Below are 20,387 nucleotides of genomic sequence, written 5' to 3' on the forward strand. Positions count from 1 at the left end.
TTTGTTTTGGCAAGGTGGATTCATCGTCTGCCTTCAGATGTGCCCCTGGTTGACTCTTGACCTTACCTATTGAAATGAGGCAGGAGGGGGTCCACACACACGTTATGGCCTGCTTTGCTTCTTTCCTCTGTTTCTACTTTTTGTCACCTTCAACCTGGTATCCCTCTGAGCGAACTGAGCTGCTATCTATGTATCTCTTTTATTCTTTTCCATAGTTGAGTAATGGCAAAACAGAACCATACGGATTCCTCCAATTTCATTCTTATGGATTTATCCTTCCAGTCAGAGCACCAACACCTTCTGGGCTTGCTCTTCCTATCCATGTACCTCCTGACAGTCCTGGGGAATTTACTGATTGTTCTGCTGATTTCCTCAGATGCTCACCTTCTGCAGACCCCCATGTATTTCTTCCTCAGGCATCTTTCTTTGGCAGATGTGGGTTTTGCCTCCGTGACTGTCCCCAAGATGCTGCAAAACCTTCTCTTCCAGGTCAGGACTATTTCCTATAGTGGTTGCTTGATGCAAATGTATTTCTACATGACTTTCGCCAACACAGACAACTATCTTTTGGCTGTGATGGCCTATGACCGCTATATGGCCATCTGCCACCCACTGCTTTATGCCACACGGATGAGCCACAAGCGCTGCCTCTTACTTGTGGCCATCTGTTGGCTCCTGGCATCCCTCAATTCTGTGCTGTATACATTGATAATGTTCCCTCTCTCTTTCTGTTCCTCTAAGGAGATCCCCCAGTTCTTCTGTGAGTTCTTCCCTTTGTTACGACTGGCATGCTCAGACACAAGTGTTATAGAAACAATTTCTCTAATTGAGAGCTACATAGATGTATTGGCCCCATTCATCCTCATTGTGATCTCCTATGCCTGCATTTTCTGCACCATTCTTAGAGTCCCATCCACAAAGGGGAAACAAAAGGCCATTTCCACATGTGGCTCTCACTTGGGTGTGGTGGTCCTCTTCTATGGCACCCTCTGCTGGGTCTACCTGCAGCCAAACTCCAGGAGTCCAGAACAAAACATGATTTCTTCTCTCATGTACACAATGGTGACTCCCATGCTCAACCCCTTCATTTACACGCTTAGAAACATGGAGATAAAGGCTGCTCTGAAAAGGTTTATTGGAAGGATAAAAACGGCTGACTTATTTCAATTCCTTCCCTGTTCCTCAAAATCGGGCTTTCTGTGAGAGAGGGAAAGAAAATCTCGGCAACGTGAATCGGGAATATATGTCCCAATCTGAGTTTGTACCTGGGATATGATACTAAGAATTAGAAACTCCTGCTGCAGAAATCACATAAAATGTTAAATGCTTGTTTAATGAATATAGAAACAACAAGGAGAACAAAATCGAAGGGGGGGGTTGTTGGGTGGTCATAGTTAATGGTATGTGATGAACAACAGTTTATGAGAATTAAAGTGGGTTGATAGATGGGGAACTAGCTTTGAAACTTGAAGGCATGCATGAATTGAAACTACTGCTATATGATAGGCTGTCATCTCTGGTAAATGGATACCTATTCTTCATTTACAAAAAAATAAATAAGTGGTTGCAATAATGGAGCTTATCTAATTGTTATCATATCCCCACCAATCTTTGATATAATCTGGGCTCAAGCTGCAGCGGATGTGGGTAGGGTCTGTAAGCAAGTTTGCAAGTTGAATAATTGTGTGTGTGTGGGGGGAAATTCTATCTAAACAAATTTTCCTTGCTTCAGTATTCAAATATTTACTAGACAATTGAAGGAAATGGAATATGTTGCAAATGCCATCTCAAACTATCCTGTTTAGGATCCCAGTCAGTTTGCCCAGCCTGTTTCCATTCTCCTCCTTCTGTTTTTCCATCCTCCTCCCAATCCATCAACTAGCAAGCTTCCTGTGGCCAATGAACATGGAACTATTCTATACAGGTCCTCTCGGGCTGCTGATGCTTCCCTGTTGTGTGAAGGTGCGGTGAATGCTTGCTATTTAAAGTTTTAGCAATCAAAAAATGCATTTGCTGTTAATAGGTAAAATTTCCAGTAACTTTTCTGTGGAGTGAAAATTGTAAGTATCACCCCACAAAACCATTTCCTCAGACTTACTCTACAAAACTAGTAAAAATTGGTATTGGTATTGATTTTTAAAGAATTTTACCTTTCTCTTTACAAAAAAATAATAATGACAACAACATTCCTGTTCTTTTATTTGCAAAGTAAGATCATCTGTAAAACATGTCCACTGAATTAACTGAACAGTGTAGAACTCACCATATTTACAAATAGTAGAATAACATTGCAAATTATGTTTTTTTTAAAACTAAAAAGTATATATGCAAATAATGCAATAAAAGGAATCATACAAATAGATTTTATTGGTATGGTGAATGGAGATGATTACTTGAATTCCAAGATCTGAAATAAGCAGAGTCACACAGATTTCAAGTGTTATTTTTTAAATGTAGTGATTAATTTTTAAAATGTATTTAATTATAGAATAATTTGGGAAGTATTCTGATGATTCTTGGAAATATCACAGTCACAAGGAAAGTGTGCTGAGAGACTGCAACTGGTCTAACGTAATAAAAATGAGATGAAATTTATTTAGGAGAGAAGAAATCAATCCATTCAAGGGATAATTCATTTATAAGTTTTAACATAACCAGGTACTGTATGTTAATAGCAACAAGTCCCAACAAATTTTCAAACAGAGATGAATGGCATTTTAATATGCTGATTTGGGATGGGTATGCTGAAGGCATAGGAGGACTTGGAATATGTATTATAGACCCTGACTTCAGAATGTTGAGATGCACTTCAGTGGTGGGTTTCAAAAATTGTTTGAACCTACTCTGTGGGTGTGGCCTCCTTTGTGGGAGTGGCTTGCCGCCCATGTGACCAGATATGAAGATGCCGACGACACTTGTCAGAACCACCTTAAATTACCTTACACACAGCACTGGCATGCATAAGAATATGATGTAAACCTGTTTTTTAAAAGGCATCTTTGGTTTGTGTTAAAACAACTTCAACACACGCAATGTTCTGATTGCACCACAAACGCAATAGTCATCCTTACCTTTCACAGAGGCACTGAGTTTTATAAATATGAGCATGATAGTGTAGAATAATCATATCCAAGGACCAGTGGTGGGTTTCAAAAATTTTTGAACCTCTTCTGTAGATGTGGCCTGCTTTCCGGGTCCACTGGTGGAACCTCTTCTAACCGGTTCGGTAGATTTGATGAACCGGTTCTACCGAATAGGTGCGAACTGGTAGGAACCCACCTCTGATGCACTTCCTAACACAAACAAACAAACAAACAAACAAACAAACAAACATGAGTAAAAATATGTGTGAAGAAAAATAGGCATGGAACTATTTTCTTACAAAAATATATGCACAGAAAATATACTTCCAAGAAAACTGTTTTAAAATCTATAATATTTCAAAATGTGCAAAAAGTGTACATTCAAAGAGCAATCAATAATGCATCAAAATATGTAAAGGTAAAACTCTTTCTGCTGGGTTGCAGCCTGGTGGAAAACAAATTGACAAATTCTAAAATGATTGATTAATCTTTTTACAAAAAGCCTGAACCTGCAAAAAAGTTTGAACATCTCACAGAGGGAAGTGAATATTCTATCAACTCAGGACCTCCAGAAAATCAAAGACCTAAAAATAGAAGAAAATAAAATTATGGTTTCATGCAGTATTGTAGCATTCTTTATGTCCATAGATCTGCAACTAGCGAAAGAATCCATGGCAGTAGTACTACATAACATACCCAACCTAGCCAAATATACTAAGATTAAAATACCAGACTAATGGACCTCATCAGTCTCTCCCTCACTATCTACTTTTAGTTTGATGGACAAGTATACCAAGAAATCAGAAGAACAGCCATGGGATTACCCTCTCAGGACTTACAGCAGAGACTGTAATGTAGCATCTAGAAAGCACAGCATTTAGCAATAGCAATAGCAATAGCAGTAGACTTATATACCGCTTCATAGGCCTTTCAGGTCTCTCTAAGCGGTTTACAGAGAGTCAGCATATTGCCCCCAACAATCTGGGTCCTCATTTTACCCACCTCGGAAGGATGGAAGGCTGAGTCAACCCTGAGCCGGTGAGATTTGAACCGCTGACCTGCTGATCTAGCAGTAGCCTGCAGTGCTGCATTTAACCACTGCGCCACCTTGGCTCTTTTAACCACTGAATGCAGTGGTTTAACCACTTAATGCAGTGCTGCATTTAACCACTGCGCCACCTTGGCCCTTTCCACACATACAACCGAAAGTCCCAATAGCACAAGAAGAAAAAGCAGGAGACATCTAACAGTGTTCAGTGTAAGAACTATAACAGCCACTACATAGGGTAGACCAGTGGTGAAATTCGATTTTTTAACTACTGTTCTGTGGGCATAGCTTGGTGGGCGTGGCAGGGGAAGGATATTGCAAAATCTCCATTCCCACCCTACTCTGGGGCCAGCCAGAGCTGGTATTTTCCAGTTCTCTGAACTGCTCAAAATTTCCACTACCGGTTCTCCAGAATCTGTCAGAACCTGCTGTATTTCACCCTTGGGGTAGACAGACAGAAAGCTATCAGAATGTATGTACACGAACACCAACCAGCAGCTAGAAGACAGAATGAAAACTCCTTAATCTCATAACACATGGACCGATTCAACCATAGGTTCAACTGAGAAACTGTGAGCTTCCTAGATCAAGCAAGATCCAAAAATACTAGGGAATTCCCAGAAGTTTGGCATTCAGACAAATCTGTTATTGATAGACAGATAGAAATATAACCACATTTGTATACCATTCAAAATGGCCTATGACCATATGCTGTGTACTCCACGTAGGCATCAGGAAGGGCATTCGGCTAGTAAATGCTCAGCTCCACCCAGTAGCCCTGACTCTATCCTCCAGTAAGGGTCATAAAAAGAACAAAGAGTGAAATGAGACTAATATAGATGTAGTACAGGCAGTGGAGAGGCACATGTTGTATTGTTTCTATGTGTCCAGAGTTACAGGGGCATTTTTTCTCTAGGCCAATAATTTTCCTATATTGGTCTTCAAGGACAGCAGAGGGGAGGCATGGCAGTGTGCATGAGTAAAACCCCTCCAGTGTTTGGATGTGCCACAGGAGAGCTAGAGTACCTGTTCGCTGCCAATAAATTTGGGGTCGTGACTAGATCCAATTGTCCCTCTGTGTCTGCTACATGCTGTTTAATGAGTGCTTTGACCATATTCTTTGCTAAATAGAAGATCTGGAGAGAAACCCAGGGTTGAGATATTAGTTGCACTGTTTCCATGTGAACTGAAAAAACCCATCACTCATAGCTAATGGGGCAAAAGGCTGAGAGGAAAAAAAGATACTCTGAGCCAATAGGTAAGTATGACCATCCCACTCTATCTCCCACTATACCCTCATAAAGCTTCTCAATAGGTCCAGGGTTTCATTAGAGTCACAATTTGGAGCTGATCTTAGACATTTGGATTGTACAAGTTCTAATGGTGCAAAATTGGAGACGGGGCTTTTTGAGCATCATAGAGAAGTTGTACCTTTGGCTTGAGTTCAAACAATTTGAGTGCTGCAGGTATATAGTGGACACCTCTTGTTTTAAGGAATTTAAGGCTGGCAGATGAGCTCCTCTGTGCATTTTCAGCTACATGGCCCCTGTGGCCTTTCCTTGCCCTGGCAGAATGAAGAACTACTCAGTTATGTCTGCTGGCTGCCTGCAATTTGGCAGTTCAATCCCACCAGACTCAAGATTGACTCAGCCTTCCATCCTTCCGAGGTGGGTAAAATGAGGACCCAAATAGTTGGGGGCAATAGGCTGATTCTATAAACCGCTTAGAGAGGGCTGTAAAGCACTGTGAAGTGGTATATAAGTCTAAGTGCTATTGCTATGTGAAACAAAAGACCTGCTCAATCTCAATAACTAGTAATCTTTCTAAATTAGACTTGGTATTGGGTTTCCAGTTATGGGGGAAGCTTCCAGTTTGTTTCAAAAGCAAGAGGCGCTTTATTCTCACTGGGAGACGGGTGGTGTATACATTTAATAAATTAATTATTATTGTTATGTGTTGTGGCCCGGCAGGAGCTGTTGGAGCTGCCGCCAGACTCCGACAGCGAGGGGTCTTATGAGTCGGCCTTGGAGGAGGTAGAGGACCCTGGACAGGGTGTCGACTCCGAGCGAGGAGAGACTGGTTGGCCACCATGTGGCGGCAGAGCATTGGATCAAAGGGAATGTTCAGGAAAACATTTGGGAGTTGTTTCAGGATGCATGCAGGCGAAGGGCTACTCGATGGAAGGAACAACTGCGTAATTGTAGGAGATGATTGTGCTTAGCTGATGCTGATTAAGATCCTCTCCTGAGTATAAAAGAGACTGTTTGTGCCATGCCCTGGTTGCAGGAGTCAACGTTCTCGTTCACGTTCATGATTCAGAGAAACCAACTTGGATAAGTGGTTTGCTGTGAGAAGCTTGTTTGCATTGCCTAGGTTTGTAGTAATTGCTGCCAGAGAGCTTATCTCTTTGTTTATTGTGGGATTGCAGCCAACAAGAGTCTGGACTGATTAAAAGTATTTTGATTTATGTTTGCTTATGGCTTTCGTTCCTGGATGGAGAAGGGGGGTCAGAACAGTTATGTATGATAATAATGCAACAATATGGATCTCTAGTACTAAAGAAAAGAAACCAGCATCCTTGGGTCAGTTTTCAAGATGGAATAAATGTTCCAATCACAAAACACATTTCAGAGTTAAAAAGATGAGTTTTTTTACTGTAACGCGCTCTACATGGGGCTGCCCTTGAAGAGTGTTCGAAGACTTCAGTTAGTCCAGAACGCAGCAGCGCGAGCGATTGTGGGTGCACCCAGGTACACCCACGTTACACCTATCCTCCGCGAGCTGCACTGGCTACCCATTAGTCTCCGGACCCGCTTCAAGGTGCTGGTCGTTACCTATAAAGCCCTACATGGCATCGGACCTGGGTACCTGAGAGACCGCCTCCTGCCGATTACCTCCCATAGACCGATTAGATCTCACAGGTTAGGTCTCCTCCTGATTCCATCTGCCAGCCAATGTCGGCTGGCGATTCCCCGGGGGAGAGCCTTCTCTGTTGCAGCTCCAGCCCTCTGGAATGACCTCCCTGTGGAGATCCGGACCCTTACTACCCTCCCGGCCTTCCGCAAAGCCACCAAGTCCTGGCTGCTCCAGCAGGCCGGGGGGCTTGTGAAACATCCAGCCCCATGGAAACTGTGAATGTTGCATATTTTAAAGTGTTGTTTTTGTCTATTTATCCCCCCTTCCCTTGTTTATTGTGAGCCGCCCGGAGTCCTTTGGGAGTGGGCGGCATACAAGACAAATAAACTAAACTAAACTAAACTAAACTAAACTAAACTAAACTAAACTTTTGTGGAATGAAGGTGAGTCTCTATCATTTTGTTTAAGAGTTCAGGATATAATAATAGTCTTATATACTGCTTCATAGTGCTTTACAGCCCTCTCTAAGCGGTTTACAGAGTCCGCATATTGTCCCCAACAATCTGGGCCCTCATTTTACCCTCCTCAGAAGGATGGGAGGCTAAGTCAAACTTGAGTCAGTCAGGATTGAACATAGAGACAGATCACATCTGTTCCTCCCATTCATTTAGCTATGAGTCCTAACTACTTCATACTGCATTGCCCTGATGGAGAGAATGAGTGCCTTCACCAACAATTAGGACTGCAGATTACAGTAAATGTTAGTTCTTACCAGCAATATGAGAACAACTCTCAGTTATGATCCAAATTATTTAGTGTACAATATCACCTTTTTATCTTTCTAAAATTAACAGAAAGAAAAGTTTAAGTTTTTATTTGTACAGAAAAAACAATTTCATTAGAGGGGGAAACTCTCAGGGCTGAGGAAAGTGGTAGCACAAAGATGGCAACATTTTTTTTTTGTGCTAATCACATTACCTTCATTTACACTCCTAAACCCAGATATAGATTTAACTCATATTTAGCTATACTGGTATGGAAATAGAGTTTTTTTTCCTCTTGCTCAAACACTATCTAATGACAACTTTGAAGAGTATAACTTTTCTCAGGCTTTGTCACTTTGGAGGAAGTCAGAATTTCTTTGAAATTGAGCAGCTAATACATTTAAATAAAAAAATATAAATAAATAAAATGCAGTAACTGGGAAAAGCACAATCCTGGTAGCAGGAACAACAGGTTTCATGGCAATATTATTTCTGCTATTCCTTGACTCACAGCCAGAATTGGGACCAGAATTTCCACTCATAATTTGAGTCAGACCCAATTTTAAGGACAATTTTTATGGAAGTGGTTAAGCAAGTCACCCTGGATCACATGCAGGGCCGGATTTTCCTATAGGCTAACTAGGCTTCAGCCTAGGGCCCCAAGATCAAGAGGGGCCTACATTCAAATTGTTAGCAAAATTAAAATTACACTATTCTAAAAACAGTGAACACTAAAACATTGAACCGAAAATAAGGAGAAATTCTACGCATATGACTAATAAACAAACATAAAAATGTATTGGTTAAGATCGTTCCAGCGCCGCGGCAGTTGGGAAGCCCGCCCAAGTTCCCGGCACCGGCAATCGGGCGAGAGGCGCGGCCGCTCCCAGTAGCCGCCCCGTCGACGCGGAGCCCACCAGCGGCCAGGCAGGTGAGGGTGAGGGGACGAGCCGGGCAGCTGAGCGCAGCAGGGGAGGCAGCTGGCCTCGCTCCCTTTGCCGCTGAGCAGAGCCTCCCTCCATCGGGAGGCCAGCTATATATATTGATATATATTGATATATATCACAGTAATGATGTATTTTATTGTCTCTCATGTAATTTACAAACTTAAAAATGGGAGGTGAAAGGGCCTCATAAGTGGAATAGCCTAGGGCCTCTTTTCATCTAAATCCGGCACTGATCACATGGTTATTAAGTGAACTCAGCTTCCCCAATGGACATAGTTTTACTGGAAATCAGCAAAGAAGGTTGCAAACTACAATCACATGACTGCACGACCCTGCAGCTGGTCATAAATGCGGGACAGTTGCCGAGCACCTAAGTTGAGATCACATGACTGAGAGGGTGGTGTGACAGAGATGAGTCCATGTGCAGATCGTAAAGTCACTTTTTACAAGGCTGTTGTATCTTTGAACAGTCATTAAATGAAAAGGTTGTAAGCCGGCGGCTAGCTGTACTTAAAGATAAACAGAGAGCTCTTCAACACTGCCATAAAGAAAGAATCAGGGTCTCAAGCGTTAGAGCGCAGTGGGTTTTCTAAAACAAGGCATGACCATTTTTAAAATAGAAAATACAGCAGTCTGATGGGCTATGGAATGCCTTACTTATCCCTGGAAATGGACTTCTGATCATCCTTAGAACTTCAGGTGGAGGAAAGTAGAGGAACTAGAACTGGTATCAGAAGAAGTGGATTTTGAGTATTTGAGTATTTATTAATACTTATAGGCCGCCCTTTTCCCTGAGGGGACTCAGGGCGGCTTACATAAAATAAGGGGAGGGGGTATACAAACAGTAGACATACACAATACATAGAGTAAAATAATAAGCAACATTCATTCATCATTCGGGAGGGGGCAATTATCTTTGTCCCCAGGCCTGACGGGCTAGCCAGGTCTTGAGGGCTGTGCGGAAGGCCTGGACGGTGGTGAGGGTACGAATCTCCACGGGGAGATCGTTCCAAAGGGTCGGAGCTACTACTGAAAAGGCTCTCCTCCGTGTAGTCGCCAGTCAGCACTGACTGGCAGATGGAACTCGGAGGAGGCCCAATCTATGCGATCTAATTGGTCGCAGGGAGGTAATTGGCAGGAGGCGGTCTCTCAAGTACGCAGACCCACTACCATGAAGGGCTTTATGAGTGACAAGTAGCACCTTGAAGCGCACCCGGAGATCAACAGGTAGCCAGCGCAGCTCGCGGAGGATAGGTGTTATGTGGGTGAACCGAGGTGCACTCACAATCACTCGCGCGGCTGCGTTCTGGACTAGCTGAAGTCGCCGGATTGTTGGGGTAGTGTTGGAGGGATTGCTACAATTACATCTACAAATTTGCCATTTCTTTTTTGTCGTTTTAACATTTTTATGGAGTTATAAGATAAAATAAGATACAAAATAGGAAAGTAAATAGGAAAACGATGGGGAGGAAGAGGGGGAAGAGAAGTGAGAAGTGAGGATAAGAAAAAAAGAAAAAGAAATATTAACTTCTGTCTCTCTCTGTTGTGGTAGAATAAGGCATTGGCATCAAATCACAACTTTTTGTTTTTTCATAATAATATGAACAAGCCATTTCTATAAAAATCTATCAATCTAATTGGTAAAACCCAAAATCAAAGTTTCATTCTTTTCAACTTCAAGCACAAACTTCAAAAATAGTCTTTCCAAGTGGAAACAAAAATACTTATATTCTTTTCTTTAATCAAGATAGTCCATTTTGCTGTTTCAGCCAACTCCATCAGCTTCTGCAGCCATTCGCCCGTGGTAGGAATTGCAGTATCCTTCCATTTTTGTGTATAAAATAGTCTTTCTGCTGTCAACATACTGTATATAGTAACAAAATTCCAATTTTTTTCTCCAGGTCTTTTTCCAATAGGCCCAAAAAGGATTTGCCATTTCAAGCAAGGAACGGTCTTTTTTTCTTTCTTTGCCCCATATCAGATCTGGTTTTAACAAGAATATAAGTGCATTTATTGGCCCATTTAAAACAATCAGTACTTTTGCATGGAATACATTACCTTTCTCTATATACACCTAAGAGAGAACTTTTCATTGGAATCTTATTGTCTAAAACAATAACAACAGCCTTATAAGTACAACTCTCAGAGCCTTGGTGAGGGCCAGTTCTACTATGTAACAGTCTAAGAGGATGCCCAGAGGAGGGGAAGAATAGCTTGGATTATAGCTGCCATAAGCTCCAGATACCACAATCAAAAATGTATGATGGACGGTCACCGAACTCTTTAAATCTCTAAGATTCATTCTTCAGTCCCTAAACTTCAAAAGAGAACAGGCATGTTTGCTTCCTCCTTTTTTGCCTGAAATGTAATCATAAATTATAGTCTGTCAGCCTCTGCTTCGCTTACTTGCTATTGGCTGCCATAGAAACGGGGAGGGTGGGGGCATGGTATTTGGGATGCAGAGGCGGGTTCCTACCAGTTCGCACCTATTCGACCGGTTCATCAAATCTACCGAGCCAGTTAGAAGAGGTTCCACCAGAGGACTAGGAAAGGTGGCGCAGTGGTTAAATGCAGCACTGCAGGCTACTTCAGCTGACTGCAGTTCTGCAGTTCGGCTGTTCAAATCTCACCGGCTCAAGGTTGACTCAGCCTTCCATCCTTCCGAGGTGGGTAAAATGAGGACCCGGATTGTTGTTGGGGGCAATATGCAGACTCTGTAAACCGCTTAGAGAGGCCTGAAAGCCCTATGAAGCGGTATATAAGTCTAACTGCTAAAGCAGGCCACACCTACAGAAGAGGTTCCAAATTTTTTTGAAACCACCACTGGTGGGTGTGTAATGTCCCGCAGTTATCTACACATTAATAATGATCTAGTAATATTTCCTTATACATTTTAGGGACCTTTCCTTACATAATAGGTGTTTTCTTTCATACTTTTGGATTTCTAATTTCTGTTTCTGTTAGTTGGCAATTGCTAAAACGAATCCCCACGTGAAAAAGTATTCAAAGCCTTCTTGATTTTAATTGTCAATTTATTTATTCCTGCACATTGTAATATTTATTCATTTACATATCTCTGTTTTTCCACTGTTGTGCAAACACAATTCCAGCAGCTGCTAACATGTGTAAAATTAAATATATATTATACTCCCTTTCAAATAGCCAACAAAATATTTCTGGTTTTAATTCCATATCTTGCTTTATGATTGCTTCTAACCACTAACTTCTGAATAGCTACTTGGACCGACCTAAGTACTAATTCATAATTTCATATCCAGTCACATGGGCAGCAAGCCACTCCTATCCGGTCACATGGGCAGCAAGCCACTCCCATCCGGTCACATGGGTGGCAAACCACTCCCACAAAGGAGGCTACACCCACAGAGTAGGTTCCAACAATTTTTGAAACCCACCACTGTTGGGATGGGAATAAATGGTACAGCATGTGATATGGAAAAGGGAATTTTCTTCTCACCATCTTCTGCATATGTTGGGGCCGGTGTTTGGACCTGGTCAAGGTCAACCGTCCTTGATACCAACATGATGATGCCTTTTGGAGATGCAATCCACATGAGACCTAAGGGAGTTGTAGATTGAACACTGGGATGGGGTCATTGGAGGGAGGGGGCTGGGTTTTCATTTGATATGTACTTGTTCGCGCCTTTCTGGCTCAGATCTTGCTTTACTTTCATTGCTATCTTTTCATAACCAGTAAAAGTATTTTAATTCCATAAACAATGGAGTTGGGAGTTTTCTTTCTTGGTTATTGATGGAGGCCTCATTGATGAGAATACTCTTGAAAAAAATACCCAATGGGATACGATTTTTATAGAAATTTGTACCATAATTTGCCATTAGAAATCTGGAAAATTGGTTGTTATTGTCAATTCTTATTCTACACATTTTTTAAATAGAAATACTGAAAGAACCCCTTGAAATGCACCTCTAATTTGCGATTTCCTTTGTAATTCTTAGAATTTCTAGAAGATGGGGCTATAGCTAGCTTTACCTGTTCAGAGTAGGGTTGATTAGGGTGGAAGATATGTAGCACTGAACCCCATGACAAATCAACAATTGGTTAGTTAATAAGCTCTCCTTAGAATTGTATGCACCATTGACTAAACTCCTGTGGACAATTCCCTGGACCAATGAAATGTTTGCAGTTTTCTTACCAAGATACTGTATTTATAATCTAGAAAGAGTCACAGTTATGCACAAACCCTACTGAGGAATGATTGGGGAAAAAGCTTTTTTGGTGGGGTGGGGACAAATCAACTAACAACTGAATTGAAACTTCATCTTCAGTCAAACCATAAAGGTTTGAACTATAAAAAAAAATCTGGCTGGTTTTAAAACTACAATTCCATCTGCTTTAGGATCCTTTTCTTTTTCATAAAGCTTCAGAATAGGTTCCTACAGAATCTAAAGAAAAAGAAACCAAGATCTTCTCAATTCATGTTCAATCTAGATTAAAACAGACAATTCACCCATAGAAGTGGAACTAGCAGCTTCTGATGAGGTGAGTCTCAGCTCTTTTACTTTAAAAATTAGATGGATTAATAGATTAGATTAACAGATTAACAGAGTTGGAAGGGACCTTGTAGGTCATCTATTTCAATCCTCCAGCCAAGCAGGAGACCCTACACCATTTCTGACAGATGGCAGTACAGTCTCTTCTTGAAAGCCTCCAGAAGATGATTTCCACTATACCCATTAATTCCTTTGCAATCCAAGAGGATTTTAGATTTCAAATTGTTGCTTCGACTAAGAGAGGGAAGTAATTTATAAACAGATAGCTTTAGTCACAGATTCTAATCTTCACCTGCAACGTAGGATTCCGTTTAGATAACCCAGTGCTTGGTTTCTGTCTTTCATCTTTTCTGTTTAGGATGATGAGGTGCCAAAGAGGGCAGCAAAGTTCCACATATGAAACTGAAGCTATTTTAAAAGCTGTGTTTTGTCACTCAGGTGGGAGACAAGGAGCATTCGGAAACCAGTTACTGTATTTATATAACTAAGATAGCTGTTATCTTCCTGTACAGCCCATTGCTATTTGCATTGGTGTGAGTGTAGATTGGTCACCATCATAATACTTTATGGTGGTTAAAAGGCATCAGGCCAGAAATTGTGAGCTGTCTTCAACATGAAGCCAGGCTTCAGAAGATATGTTAGTAACATGGTCTTTTAGAGAAAAAATAAGGTATTGGTAGTGTAAGAAACAGTTTGGGTGCATTATATATCTCTATATCTATCATCTATCTATCTATCTATCTATCTATCATCTATCTATCTATCTATCATCTATCTATCTATCTATCTATCTATCTATCTCTCTATATCTATCTATCAATCTATCTATATCTATATCTATATCTATATCTATATCTATATCTATATCTATATCTATATCTATATCTATATCTATATCTATATCTATATCTATATCTATATCTATATCTATATCTATATCTATATCTATATCTATATCTATCTATATCTATCTATCTATCTATCTATCTATCTATCTATCTATCTATCTATCTATATCTATATATATAATCTACCTACCTACCTACCTACCTATCATCCATCCATCCATCCATCCATCCATCCATCCATCCATCCATCCATCCATCCATCCATCCATCTATCTATCTATCTATCTATCTATCTATCTATCTATCTATCTATCTATCTATCATCTATCTATCTTTCTCTCTCTCTCTCTCTATATATATATATATATATATCACCTACCTACCTACCTACCTACCTACCTACCTACCTACCTACCTACCTATCATCTCTCTCTATATATATATGTGTGTGTGTGTGTGTGTGTGTGTGTATGTATGTGTATGTATGTATATATATATATATATATATATATATATATATATATATATATACACACATACATACATACATACATACATACATACATACATACATATATATATATATATATATATATATATATATATATATATACATATATATATACATATACCCAATATTATATATATATATATGCTAATTCTGTAAACCATTTAGAGAGGGCTGTAAAAGCACTGTGAAGTGATATAAAAGGCTACAAGTGAGCTGTTGCTATTGCTATTACAGCATACATTTAGATCCAAGTTTACCAAGTATTTGGGAAATCCCCTCCCACTTTCAAGTGCTGGCTAGGCTCATTAGTATCAGACTTTGGGAAAATGCAGGGGACATTTCATAGACAGGGAGAGCTGGCTTAAGAACTGCTGAAGAAATGAAAACCAGGGTTTTATTTGTGTCAAGGCTTAGAAAGTGGGGTTAAACATAAAAGACTTGACATTTCACGGAAATCAATTTAAATGTGATGATTGTTGGAACAAATTCACAAACCAAACAGAAAGATGTTTTTGTTAAAATGCTGTAATTTAGGACAAAGTATTGAAAACAGCTCTTTTAAGTTAGAGAGTTAGCTATCTATATAGCCATAGCACTTATACCGCTTCACAGTGGTTTTACAGCCCTCTCTAAGCGGTTTATAGAGTCAGCATATTGCCCCCAACAATCTGGATCCTCGTTTTACCAACCTCAGAAGGATGGACGGCCGAGTCAATCTGGCAGTCAGCAGAAGTAGCCTGCAGTACTGCATTCTAACCACTGCGCCACCATGGCTCTATAGATCTATAGATCTGCATACATCTGATGGCTGTAACCTTTAACTGGATAAAACAGTGCTCTGTAGGGCAATTTTTTTTTCCAATCAAGAACTTCAAATGGGCTAATTTAGAGAATGTGTCCAAAATTCAGGAATGTGTCCAAAATTCAGGACCCATGATTCCCATGGAATTAAACTTTGACAAATTTTATAAAATATTTATGATAAAATGTATCATAGAGTATTTTATCACATAATACAAAATATCATCAAACATTTCCTGTGATCAGTTGCTAATGTTTGACTGTACCATACAGTTCAACATAGGCTACTTTCAAGGCAGAAACATTTCTGAATATCTTCTGAATTTTAAAGAATTTTTTCACCTACATTAGAAATTCTACCATTGTTGAAGGGATTCAATTTGGTAAGGAAATATCTCTAAAATGGGGTCCCAATGTGTTACAGGTTATCTGGTTACCTTTTGTAGCTGTGCAGTCTCTAAAAATGAGGCAAGTTTGGTGATAAAAAGATGATTTATCTTTATTAAAGGATTTTTTCCCATGGGTCTAAGCATCGTATACATTTCAGATTTACAGTCATTTTTTGTAAAGCTTATAAATCTTGCAGAATGTGAAATTATTAGGGGAAGGATGATCCAAATTAGAATTCTAGACCAGTGGAAAGTACCTAAGAAGAATATATTCAGGAAGATAAATGGTAAACTTAAGGAATTGTTCTTTAAGTTGAATTTATTGAAAGGATGGGATGAAAAATTGGTTATGATTATGGTTGCACATATGATTCACAAGCCTATAAAATGCATAGGCAGATTTGTTTCATCTCTTTTTCAGCATAAATCATCTCTGACAGATCCTGCTATGGTAATAATTACACATCACATTCCACTCTGTGCAATGTAAATGAGATCCTATACAGCCCTCAGACAGAATTTAACATTGCTTCTGTAGTATATGTTTCCAGCTCTTAATCAATAAAAGCAGCCCAGGAAAACTGATTTCAAGAAATTCTCCTTTACCAGACATGAAGAAATGGGAAACATTTTTAGGAGAAAATGTATGAAACACTGGGATATTTTAAATCACTATAAAGGGAAAAATCTGTTCAGAGTAAAAAAGCCTCTAAAAAGTGTCCTCTACAGGAGGGGGCAGGAGAACAATGTGCCTCATCTAGTCTGGCGTTTTATGATCACTCGAGCAGAGTTAAGCAAGGGTTAAAAGCCGAAAAATTCCTGACGTAGATGAGGCACGTCGTTCTCTTGCCTCCTCCTGTAGAGGGCGCTTTTTTTAGAGGCTTTTTTAAACAGTTAAGCACTAAGCAGAGTCATCCATGGTGACTCTGGCAGCAACTAGCTCAGCCTGACCTCAGCTCTCGCCTTTTTCCTTTTACATTTTTTTTCTTTTCATGGCGGCAGGCAAGAATAGAGTTGAAATCCTCTCTGAAAAAGCTGGAAAAGGTACGTGTGGGTCGGAGGGAGGGGGAGGAATTCAAACTTCATCCTCTTGGTGCAACTTTGTGTGTGTGTGTGTGTTTGTGTGTGTATATTTGAGAGAAGGGGGAGGGAGCATATTGAGACAGTTCTTTAGTTTATGCACTAGTAACACTCTAATACTATGCCTTTGGGTCTTCTGAAATTTTAATTATCCAATCATAAGCAAAAACAATGTTTTCAGTAGAATGGATTTCCACTTCTACCTACGCCTGCCAGCCAAAATGCTGCTAGTGGTATTGCTAACATGGGCTGAGGAGGAAAACCTAAATTTTCTGAATCCTGGTGCAACTTTGTGTGTGTTTATGTGTGTGTGTGTGTTTGAGAGAGGGGGGAGGGAGAGAGAGAGGGAGGAAGGAGGGGAAGGGAAAAGAAAACGAAAGAAGGAAACTTATTTAGCAAAGGAGAAAAACAAATGCTGTCGCTTTAAATCAGAACTGAGCATGCCTGGCTGTGGAATTCTGGGAGTTGAAGTCCACAAGTCTAAAAAAAATTGCTGCTTCACCAGCCATAAACCTCACCACACGTCACTGATGTAAACACCATTCCCAAATTAAATATATCAAATATTAGAAAGAATTTGGCATAAAGATACCTGAAACCATTGCCTGAAGAGATTCATTTTGGACAATATGTAGACCAATACAAATGGAGGAATTTGATGTTGATCCAAATGATGTGGGTCTGATCAATGCAGAGTCCCATAAACATTAACAAAGGAGCACTTGTTAACCCCAGTATATGAAATTTGTCAAAAGAACAGTTGTGTTGATTTTAGATCAGGCTTTTCAGCAATTCTGTTTGGTTGCCTACCTTGCAGAAAGTCTGGTGCATCATCAACATTTCCCCAAAAACTTTACAAAAAAAAGTTGAGCTATTGTTGACATCTAAAACTCAAGAGCGCTTAATTTATTTGCTGAAATTGTCAATTTATAATGTAGGGAATCACTGTCATTGAGTAATTATATTCATAGACGTGCTTGGAATCTTATGGACAATTGGGACATATTGTGTAAAAGAAAGAGTATACTAGCTTAAAATCTGTGAGTGTAGGTTTGTATGGTATGTGTGTGTCTGTATGCACATTGCCATATCACCCCAAAAATAAATAAGGCCAAAGGAAAGAAGCAAAAACAGCCAAGCTGAGACCCATGTTAGAAATAAAACTATCATGTACATTGATACCAGTTAACTCAGATATTAATCTCTTTCTCATTCATTTTCAGCTGTGAAATGGCCAACCAGAACCAAACAGACAACTCAGAAATAACCCTTTTGATGATCTCCAGTAGACCTGAATATCAGAGTCTTTTCTTCTTGCTTTTTCTGTCCATTTATTTACTGGCCCTTCTAGGGAATTTTCTCATTGTCTTGCTTATCCGCTTAGACAACCATCTCCTTCGGGCCCCAATGTACTTCTTCCTGTGCCATCTCTCCCTGGCTGACATCATTTTTGTTTCCACTACTGTTCCCGAAATCCTGATAAACCTGATGTCCCAGACTCAGACCATCGCTTTCTATGAATGCTTGACCCAGATGTATTTCTTTCTCACCTCTGGTAACACAGATAACTTCCTCCTTGCCTGTATGGCTTATGACCGCTACGTGGCTATCTGTCACCCACTGCATTACGTCACTGTGATGAGCCACAAGTGCTGCCTATTTTTGGTTTCCGGATCCTGGATCATTTCCGGGCTCCACTCTTTACTCTATACCCTTCTGATATCACGACTTTCTTTCTGCACTTCTATGGAAATCCCTTATCTTTTCTGCGATGTCTATCCTCTCCTGGAATTCTCCTGTTCTAATACCAGGCACATAAAGTTCTTGGCACAGACGGAAGGGGTGGTGGATTTGCTGGGGCCTTTAGCTGTCATCATTATCTCCTATGCACTAATATTCTCCACCATCATGAAGATTCCCTCAGCAGCTGGGAAATGCAAAGCGGTTTCCACCTGTGGCTCACATCTGGCGGTGGTGATCTTGTTCTACAGCACTATCAGCTGCCTTTATTTCCAGCCTCCCTCTGCGTACTCAGCCCAAAAAGGCACTTTTATTTCTCTCTTGTATGCAATGGTGATACCAATGCTGAATCCCTTCATCTATACACTAAGGAACCAGGAGGTAAAGACAGCCATAGTGAGACTTCTTGGCAGGATGAGAGCTTTCTTAAGAAAATAAGAACAAACAGAGTGACATTTCCATAGTTGCTGGGGGGTTTTTTGGGGGGAGGAGGAAGAGATGGAGGGTAAAGGTAAACACATACGTGTTAGTCATTCCTGACTCTAGGGGGCAGTGCTCATCTCTGTTTCAAAGCTGAAGAGCCAACCCTGTCCAAAGACGTAATGTGGCCGGCATGACTAAACACTGAAGGTGCACAGAATGCTGTTACCTTCCCACCAAAGGTGGTTCCCTATTTTTCTACTTGAATTTTTATTGCTTTCGAACTGCTAGGTTGGCAGAAGCTTGGACAAGTAATGGGAGCTCACTCCATTACGTGGCGCTAGGGATTCGAACCGCTGAACTGCCTACCTTTCTGATCGACAAGCTCAGCGTCTTAGCCACTGAGCCACCGTTGGAGGTGGAGGGTACTAGGGCCTTTAGCCATCATCATTATCTCCTATGAAGACATATTCTCTACAATTGTCAACATTCATTTTTAAAACCTAGGAAACACAAGCCACACACACACCCCGTCAGTTCTGACTTGATTGTCATAATCTTGTTCTCTGTAGTATTGGTTTCTAGCTTGCTTTTGTTTTCTCAACCCCCAAAACAATCTTTGTCAGGACTGTGACATCTGTGTTGAATCCATTCATACATATCCCAAGGAACCAGGACACAGAAAGAACTGCAGTTAGAAGAGAATAGGGATTTCTTTAAAAAAAAAAAATGAAAATTAGGGGGCATTTCCAGCATTTCCATGCATTGTTCTGGTCAGTTTTGTACCTTTCTATCACAATATCATCTTTCTGAAATTAATGTTATTGTTTTTCCCTGAGCTAACCCACTTCACTGCCTTTAAAGAATGGTTCACTGGTGTACAGTTTCATCACATTGGCTGTCACTTCAGATGGGGAGATTTCACCGCACTGCCAAAAATCCAGATGAACCAGAACTGAAAAATACTTGTTGTTTACATTGATCAGGTTTAAATTAAAAATAATACAAAGGAAGCTTCCAAATTTCTCCTGTTCTTCAATGATCTGATTTTTTTTTTAAACAGGAAAAGCTCAGTAGTAAGGTAGACACCTCAGGAAAAGAATAATAAAAGAAAAGGAGTGTATTTTTTTTAAAGTTCTTTTGCTATCTTGTGAGTTGGTAATTAACCTGTGATCTTTGCTGTGGTAGTCTCACCTATTGTTCTACCATCTGCAGCCAAGTCATTTGCTTTACCTACATTTTATTCTTTGCTTTCTAATACACTTGTAATTTGTATTGTGTTACAGCCCATGACGGGCTTATATCTTAGTAGACTTCAACATACGACATCATTCAGAGATGGAAAGTGTAAAGAGCGATAGCCTTGTTAA

At 40.2% G+C, this 20,387-nt stretch overlaps 1 protein-coding gene across 1 annotated transcript; it reads left to right on the forward strand.

Moving 5' to 3' along the window:
* Positions 1 to 222: 222 nt before the first annotated feature.
* Positions 223 to 19,035, forward strand: LOC116503692 (olfactory receptor 1F1-like). The gene is made up of 2 exons (XM_032210260.1): positions 223 to 713; positions 18,081 to 19,035. Exons 1-2 carry the CDS (start codon positions 223 to 225, stop codon positions 19,033 to 19,035), a joined length of 1,446 nt encoding a protein of 481 aa, XP_032066151.1.
* The last annotated feature ends 1,352 nt before the right edge of the window (positions 19,036 to 20,387 follow it).

The sequence above is a fragment of the Thamnophis elegans genome, chromosome 2, assembly GCF_009769535.1.
Source record: "Thamnophis elegans isolate rThaEle1 chromosome 2, rThaEle1.pri, whole genome shotgun sequence".
Taxonomy (NCBI): domain Eukaryota; kingdom Metazoa; phylum Chordata; class Lepidosauria; order Squamata; family Colubridae; genus Thamnophis; species Thamnophis elegans.

What these genes read in the sequence shown, in the direction of transcription:
- LOC116503692 (XM_032210260.1), top strand. Translation starts at nt 223, where the DNA reads ATGGCAAAACAGAACCATACGGATTCCTCCAATTTCATTCTTATGGAT. An exon ending in GTGCTGTATACATTGATAAT is followed by an intron (nt 714 to 18,080) that starts GTTCCCTCTCTC and finishes ATTCATTTTCAG; the next exon opens with CTGTGAAATGGCCAACCAGA.